Source organism: Lissotriton helveticus, chromosome 7 (assembly GCF_964261635.1).
Source record: "Lissotriton helveticus chromosome 7, aLisHel1.1, whole genome shotgun sequence".
NCBI lineage: Eukaryota > Metazoa > Chordata > Amphibia > Caudata > Salamandridae > Lissotriton > Lissotriton helveticus.
The window spans coordinates 135,458,640-135,467,770 of NC_136068.1; the positions used below are offsets into that span (position 1 = coordinate 135,458,640).

The window sequence follows — 9,131 nt, forward strand, 5'->3', positions numbered from 1 at the left end:
CCAACAGGTCGATTCCTATCTGGATTCCTTTGCCACCTCACAAAAGGCTCTAGTTATGTGTAACTTCCTTTGCTTTATTCAATTCTATGTTTTATATTCAATAGCTTGGACATTGTTCATTGTTCCTTTATTTCACTTTATTATTTTTTACTGTGTCTCCACACTGTCTTCAGCGAGGACATTCATTTTATATTAACCTATTACCAAAGCACAGACTACTCTTCTCAGTTTCTCATCTGATTTGGCTGTATTGTAACCTAGCTCTTTCTCATCCATGGCTAACTAGTGAGGGGTAACCTTCAACATTCTCCTATTTTTCAAATTCTGTAGTACAGGTGATTGTTGACATATCCTACAAAACACATGTTCCTACATCGGTAGGTTAGAGTTTGTATGTACTAGCACAAATCAGAAGATGCGGTCACCCATTTTCTTCCAGAACCATGCTCTTCACCTGAAAGTGCGTGTCCGTCTCCATCTGGGACTCGAGTGACAGTAATGCTGAGGGCGGCACTAAGAGATTTGTTGATGCAGGTTCTGTTGTAAAGCGTGTTAACTGTAGCACAGGTATGGGGTGTGTAGAACCTTGCATTTGAATAGAATATGAGTGCGGTTCCTGGTGTTGGTGGAAAAGATTGTGAATCCTGGAATCACTGTGGCTTATCAGTGCGACTCTAGACTCTCTTGTATACAAAGTGTGTGAAAGCGTATGAAGCAACAACAGATAAGAGGAAACAAGAAAGGTTTTGTGCAAGAATGCAGTTTATTTACGAGTTGTATCAACATTAAACACTTTGTGAGAGAAGACAGTGCAGTGCCTGCCCTCACGATGGGAACACAGTGTCCACATTAATAAAGTGCATATATTCTCCATGTTGAATGTACTAGCTCTGTCCTGTACCAGCGACTCACTTACAGAAGTAACACAAGACACTGTCACATCACATTACAGCACGTGAGCACAGGTTGCAGGCTGCTCTAAAAAGGAAGGGTTGAACTGGGACCTTCTGCAAACAACTCAAGATCTGCAATCGGGTGAGGTATGTGTCTCTGAGCAGTTATGGTACTTAGGACAACATCTACTGAGGGCCTTAAGTACCTTTCACCATGAAGTATTTGTTTTAGAAAAAAACATCGTTGAGTAGGAGTGATATCACTGGATGGCCCAGAGTTGTCCCCATCATGGAGGGCCTAAGGTAGAAGCTACGTCACTGAGATCAAGGATCGACCTTCGTCTTTGGGGACATGGGGAAGAATTCACTGAAGGTCCTGAGAAGTCAATTAATTGAGTGGCATGGATTAGCCCATGTCACCCAGGAGCTCCAAGTACAAACCATGTCACAAAGGGCTCACAGCAGTCTATCACTGAAAAATCCACAAGTACATTCCCTGTCATCGTGGAGCCCCAGGAGGAGCTGTTATGGCTGAAGTGGTGAATTTGTGGTTCCTGAGTAAGACCTGTGCTTTATGGAAGAAGTGTGGGAGGCACAACCAACAGAACACGTTGTCATTCGTCTGTGTGTAACTTTACATCCCCCATGAGGGCAGACCATTCCCTGCCATGACCCTGTAACTGTAATTTGGCATGTATTTGTGCACTATAAGCCCTGAGGATTGTTCGCTTCTCCTGTCCATGTCTCCACCATATTTGCGTACCCTTCACTTCTCAGCTCAGCTGCAGGAATAGTTAGAACTGGAGACTAGCTGGAGTGAGAGGTACCAGTGCTGTTGATTGAGGAGCCACCAGAAGAAGACCCAAAATGAAACTGCATCTGCTTTGGGGGATACTTGTTGGAGAGCATCTTCGAATCACATTCTGCTGTAGGAGGGCTCCCCACTCTGCCAGGAGGATTTCCTGCATTTCACTGACAAAGATTATGTTCACAAGGGCGCTCCTGGTGCCCAGCATTCTCAGCAATCACCAAGTAGCATTTATGCACATGCTACCTCGCCTCTTCATCATTCATGGTGGACAATTTATCACCATACAGAAGAGGAGTGCCACCCACCTCCCGGTCCCATCCCTGTAACTAATAAGTGTGAACAGGAGAGATTGAAGTGCTGAATGCAGACTCGACTAATAACAATTGGAAAGAGAATTTCCTGCAGGTGGAAATTATCTCCAGTGTATACAAAAAACCCATTTGCTACCAACTGGGTATTGCATGATAGGCCAACTTAGATTTCCACTATTGTGGTGCAGTAAAATGTCCACCTCCACCCACCATATCCTTCTATGTGCTTTGGGCCTCCTCTCAAAGTTTCACTATTGAGAGCTGTGCTCTAAAATTGTAAATATATACATATTTCTTTAAAGTAGTCCAACATACCATTGACAGTATATAGAGATGTACATTTTATGTGCATAAACACGTCCACGTGCTCTTAACAGATCATGATTACTTCAGACCAAGACAGATCCCTCACTCGGTCTGTGCTGGTATCTGAGGAGAGGAGGGTTCAGTCTGAGCTGGTGTCAGGCATGCAGGAACTCTCTCGGACAGCTGATGTCAGTGAGAGGCACTCCTTCGGTTTGTGCTGGTGTTAGGGAGGGGAGCTTCCTCAGCCTGTTAGTATCAGTTTACAAGGGCTCAGTCGTCTCTAAACCAGTGGAAGGGGGCTCTTTCAGACTACAGGTATCTGCACAGCTGCCAAGTGGCTTCAAGTCATGTGCGACAGCTTCAATCAGTCCTAGCGTTTTTTCCAACAGACCCTTGCATGCTGGCTTTTCAAGGCCAGACTTATAACAGTGAATACTACAAGTCCCAGAATGCAAAGGTCTATTGGGTAAAAAACACGAACTGGAAGTATTTGTCTCATATGACATAAAGCCACTTGGCAGCTTTGTGTCAGGGAGAGAGCTTACACAGTCTGCCCTGGCGTAAGAGCGAGAGGCTCACACCGCCTGTCCTGGTGTAAGGGTGAGAGACTCACCCAGTCTGTTCTGGTGTCAGGGAGAAGGCTCACCCAGTCGTTTCTGGTGCAAGAACGAGAGGCTCACCCAGTCTGCTGTCACGGAGAGGGCTCGCTCACTCACTCTAGTCTAGTCTGTTGTCACGGAGAGGTCCCACCCAGCCTGGTCTGATAATGGAGAGGGTTCCCTCAGTATGCTCATTTATCAGGGAGAGCTCTCACTGAGTTTGCCCTGCTTCGGGAAAAAGGCTCACTCAGTCTGTCCTGGGGTCAGGGAGAGGAGCTCAGTTAAAGTCTGCTAGTGTCTGGGAGAGAGAAGACTTCCCTTTGTTTGTGCTCGTGCCAAGAAGAGGCGCTACTGCCGGCTGCTATTGGGGAGATGGGGACGCGTAGACGGTGCTAGGTAAGACACAGAGAGGCGCTCCTTCACTCTGATGGTCTAGGAGGGCTGGCGCTTGCTTATTCTGTGGTAGTGGCGACTTAGGGCGGGTCCTCAGTCTGTGCTCCTGTCAGGCAGCTCAGTCGGTCTATGCAAACTGGGTAGAGGGCATCGTAAATTCGTGCCAATTTCGTAACGGGGCTGGACGGTGCCAGATGGGGGGCTTGTCCAAGCTTTGTGCTCGGAGAGGGCTCCTTCAATCTGTGTTCGGAAATGTAACTTCGCTCACTTTGTGAAGGCAGACAAGAAGGAGCTACTCACTCAGTTACATAACGCGAAACGCGCGTGCTCTGCTTGCTGTCCGCCCCCGTTCCTACCTCCATGCTGACAGGCAGCGCACTGAGAACTGACACCCACCCAGCGGCATCAACTACCCGTCCTTAGATCACCCCATAGCTTGCCGCCACCTCTATAATGCAAATGTGGGGAGACCCTAAAATCAGACAGCGCCTCACTCATCCTACAGAAGGCAGGATCCCATTCTGCGGATCTGTATACGACAGAAATGTGGCGGGCTCGCACATATATATATATATATATATATACAGGCTGGCCCGGCAGGGTGAAAATAGCAGAAAACCGGTGGTACACGGAGGCGGGGGGAGGAGATGAGAGATGGAAGGGCACGGGGAGGACAGGCAGGGACTCTGTAATTGATGGAGGGAGAGGAGACGGTGCAGAACGAGGCTGTAGGCAGCACTCGGCACAGCCTTATTAGCATCCCTCCTAGGCTCTGAAGCTCTGCTCTCCCCCATCCCCCCCAGCATCTGTATCCCAAGAATATGTACAGACACAGAGCCCCGTTCCTTGATATGAGTACGTGCTGTCTCTCCCTTTTCACCAAGCTACATTTCCATCACCGCCCCCTCCCTCCCTCCTCCCCCCCATCTCTCCATGTCTCGCCGTCTCTTTCTTGCCAGGCAGCGCTTGTGTAATAATTACATTCACCCCATATCACCCCTTCCAAAAACCCCACAGCAGGACACAGTGAGGTCGCACGAGGACAGTACTAATAAGGTAGTTTAAGAGGAGGTCTTACCTATGGGGGGGGGCGTTGGCCAAGAAGATGCAAGTGGCTTCGATTATGTAACAAGAGGCTGGAGCACGGACAGCACAGGTAGCTCTCTGTAACCGCAAGCCTGTGGGAAGGCGTGATTCAGAGGTTAGAGCTGCACCCTGCACACAGACTGGAGAGCGGAGACGACACGACACCGGCCAGGACAACAGCAGACTCATAATAACTTTATTCAGACTTTTCAGCATGAGCCCTGTGGTGACCGCGAGCAGCTGCTGGCCTGCCGACCCACAAGTGACCCGAACTACACAGATGCTGCACTAGGGTGACGTCACTCGAAGCCCGAGGGGGAACCCACATAAGAAATATATTCTAGTGTCTCTACTGCTGCGAGCAGCTTTCTTTGGTTGCTGGGCTCTTGTCGACTGTAGGCTGGTGCCCAAGTTCATCAGGGGGTCTGTCTGCTGCCCACTGAGGAGCAGAGGTCATCAACAGGTTTCAGGAGTCTAGCTGCCCAGGGGAGCTGAGAGCGCCGGGTAGCCGGGAGAATTGTTTTCCTGCCAACATACCCAGAAGCAGGGAGGTCCATTTTTTGCAGCTACGACACCACTGCAGGAACGACTTTGGGTGTCCATTGCAATAGCGCCCCAGCGGTCCATAGCAGCTGCCCCACGCTGCTGCTGTTGGCCACATTCTGCTGCTGGCGTTGGCCATGTGGTAACACTCCAGGGACAACATTCCATGTCCTACTTAAGTCTTCCAGAATAGGGCCAGGAAATCAGATCCTACACCAACCACAGACACTGTCCCCTTACATAATGGCAACTACAGTAGTCAAGGGTTGACGTTCCGATTTCTAGGAGGGAACATTTTGGCAATTGAAAAAAATACATTTCCTGAGTTTTGTTTTCCGTGGGGACTTCGTGTTGTGCTCTGAACTACCTGGAAGAGAGCGATTTTCCTGAGTTTACATCATGCTTACAGCCGTGGGTATTATGTACCACTTGGGCAGTGTTGAGTAAGTGCAGAGCATAACAGCATCCCATTAGTGCCAGAGAGAACAGCCCCACCTCCATGCTGTATCAAAGGATATCTCCAACACCTTCACTTTCACCAAATGATATCCCACAGACCACATTAAAGTACTGGGGAGATCTAAGACCACCATTTGTTCAATCATTGAGAACTGCATTAACTTCCTTTCATTAAGATCCAACGTCAAACCTTTAGTCTACCAAGAGACCCAGGAGTATCCCTGTGCAGTAAGAGGGAGATACAACAGCACTCCTGTGCTCGAGAAGGAAGATCTGAAAGCAGCCCTCCCTAGCAGAATCACCCAGCCTACGTCTACCCGGTACTGGTGCATGAGTGGAGGAACGCCTGCGTAGCAAGAGTGTGCCCATCAGCGCCCTCCACGCACACCCATTGGTTGCCAGCTAGCATGAGGATTTACTACAGCCGAAATGTGTAGTAGAAGGCGTGTCAGGCTCAGAGCACGTGGGCGCAGGAAGACGCGGCTTGCAAGCACCACGTGTATACAGTGGTGGACAGTCTCTGCCTACTTTTAGTCAAGTAATCTCTAAGATTCATTGGTTGGGAGTAGGCAGAAATAAGGTGCGATGGGAGAAATGGCATGCATTGTGTCACCCTTTAAGAGCCATATTTCTTTTTGATTGGACAATATGTTCCTTATTGTACACGTTGTTGAATATCTAAGCAACTAACCTTTATCAAAGCATGCAAAATAAGATCACAGCATCGTGAGTGTTATTTTTGGCTGATCTGAATGCAAAAGTGGGCAATGGTAGGACTGTAACCAAGACATAAACAGAGTAATCACTCCAGTGGGAATGTGGTTCACACTACAGGAAACCCATATATAAATAAATAAATAAATAATGAAATATATACATACATGCACGAGTACATAAATAAATGAATGTGAGAACCTGGCATTGAAGAAGTGATCTTTTCTCACTGGAGTTCGTAAAAGAGTAGTCAGAGAATTTGCTGTTAAACAAAGACTTCGCATCAAAGAGGTGACAAGAGTAGAGAGCTGCCCAAGGCATGTTAGTCTTGGTGACAAAGAGGCTGAGGAAAGTATGGAGCCAGACACTGCTGGGGAAACCTGTTTCTGGGACCTGAGAACCTAAGGTAGCGTGAGAGAAGGAGAGATTCCCAATGCTTTGTGTGGCTGGGATTTGTGTGCTGAAGTATAGCATGAACATACGATTAACTAATCTTCAGGGTTCTTTGTTGGTCAAGTATCTAACTAAGGTCACATGTATGTACACCATTTGGAAAAGATACATTCAGAGCTCAATCACACACAAATTCTGCACAGCAAGATTTCCATGTGAGGAGGAGTAGTGTAGACAATGTTCTCCAGTCCCTGCATGGACTAAGTTCATCTTGGTCCGGGAGAAGTTAACGGGAGGCTACCTGCACATTCAGGATACCTTATAGGAATTCGGGGGACACTATCAGCTTTTAAGTGTCAAGATAAAGTACCTGATTGCTGTCTTTGAATAGATGGTGCCTGGAACCTGATTGGATATGAAGTTTACCTGCTGAAGACGACTCAGTATGTAAAAACGAGGTCGGAGATGCTCGAGAGCAGCCAGTCTCCAGCTATCATCTCGGTCACCTCCGGAGTACAATAGTCTGGGAATTCAAAGTGGGACACAGCGCTGGTGGGGAACGGGTCTAGGTCTCTGTCTAAGGCCTCACAATCCAGAAGGCTACAGGAATCTGCCTCTGGCTGCGTCCCAGGAAGCAGGAGGTCCGAAAGTTCATCCCCAAGTTCTTGGTCATCATCCGAGGTGAAGGAAGATGCCCACGACCTGCTGGAGGTAGGGGAGGTTGAGCCATCCCCCTTTGACCACCCACACCGAGGGATAACTGCTGAGCAGGTCTGCACTGAGCAGTCTTTACTTTGAAGTTGGTGAGCTGCAGCACCTTCGCTTATTGTGCCCACAGGCAGCCAGTGCCTGGGAGATGTTTCCACAGATTCCTGAGAAGTTACTTCTGCTACTTGAACTTCATGCAGCTCCTCCTGCTCTGGAAAGCCAGATGTCACTGAGTGGTTACCTGTTTCTGAGGGCAATGATACACTGAAGGAGATGGTCCGTCTGTGGGCAAAGGGCTTCACTCGGGCAGGAAGTGACTCTGTGGCCTTGCTGGGCAAAGATTTGCTTTTCTTCCGTGGCCTATACTTGTAATCCGGATAGTCAGCCATGTGCTTGACCCTGAGCCTCTCTGCTTCCCTGATAAAAGGGATCTTGTCTAAGTCTGGAAGGAGCTTCCAACGAAGGCCCAGCCGCTTGGAGATCTCGGCGTTGTGGACATCGGGCCACCGTTCCATTATCTTCCGCCGCTCAATCTGAGACCATACCATGAATGCATTCATTGGACGCTTGATGTGCCCACTAGGAGTCTTGCACCATCCAGGCTCTCCTTTTAATCGACCAGAGTCTAGAAGCAAGGATTTCCTATTGGATGGTCTGAAGTGGATGTCCATCTTTGATGCAGGTGTTGGTTCCCCAGACTCCCTGTGTTGGACCATCCCGTGCTGTTGGATGGAAGATGCTGTAGTCAGAGATCACTAAATGTTCCCTTGTTAGGGGGTTTTCACGATTGGCTGGCCAGTAAGAAGGCCTTCTGTGCAAGTGTTCAATTCTGAAGACTTATGAATGAGGATTGCATTTAAGAGCATAATACAATCTGTATATTTCTAGAAGCCAATAACTTGAGACGCTGTTACCCAAATTAGTGGTATGGAGGAGTTTAAAGTGTGAACGATTGAGCCAAGCTTGCAGCATTTAACTCTGTGATTTCCAGGTTACCCACACAGATCTGTGCAGCAGGTGCTGACATTGATTGAGCTGACTTACTTGCTTTTTGTATCATTCTTCTGAAGTTATGTCACAGAGCTGGCAGGATCTCCAGACCCTCCTGGGTATTGTTATCCCTGGGAACCCTTCAAAGCGCAGACAAGTGGAGCTGCAAGAGGATCAAATGACTTTGGTGCTCATCCATATTGATAGTGGCGTTGCAGGGCACCAGCTTAACGGCCAATAGTTTCCATTAGAGTGTGGTCCAGTCTGTCTCTCTGCACTGCTTCTGCAGGCTGGCAGCTTGTCCAATCGCCCTCAGTTCTGTTTTTTCTTGATGAATCTTGGAAACAGGCATGCAGGACTTTCTGTGCCACACGGTGTCCTATGGGAAGTGGCTGGAAGTTTAAGCATGGGACTAACATCTGCAAACTCTTTCAGCAAAACACTGACATCACCAATTTTCCTGCATGGAATTGACACTTCTGTTTTTTTTCAGCATGGGCTGAGCATCGCCTGATTTTTTCAGTGTATGCTTTCCATCGATGGGGTCTCTCAGCGTCCAGTTTCCATTTGTGGAGTACTCCAATGTCCACTTTCCAATACTGAGGTCATCCGGGGTCCACCTTCCATTGTCGGTTTCCACCAGCGTGGGATTGGCACCGCAGACAGAGCTTGCCAGGCACTTTGGACACTTTCGCTGTGGGTTTAGCACGACCTTGGCATTTCCCGGGTCTTCAGCAGGTGCATGTGCGTTACAGGTTGCCTCAGCATCGCTCTGCTCCTCTCGCCCTGGGCACAAAGCTCTGTCTGGCGCTGCTGCACACACTGGTGGCGCGCTTTAACTCCTGCCCGCAGCCCCTCTGTCTGCACCACGCCCGCTTCCAGTCTGTCCCTCCTCCTACCTCAGTCGCCCCAGACGCTCCCTCAC

General features: G+C 48.7%; 1 protein-coding gene across 1 annotated transcript; it reads right to left on the minus strand.

The window, feature by feature from the left end:
• Window positions 1-6,307: 6,307 nt before the first annotated feature.
• SOX12 (SRY-box transcription factor 12) lies at window positions 6,308-8,650 on the minus strand. Its single transcript, XM_078650442.1, has one exon. It carries the CDS (start codon window positions 7,930-7,932, stop codon window positions 6,949-6,951), a length of 984 nt encoding a protein of 327 aa, XP_078506568.1. The 5' UTR covers window positions 7,933-8,650; the 3' UTR covers window positions 6,308-6,948.
• Window positions 8,651-9,131: the final 481 nt, after the last annotated feature.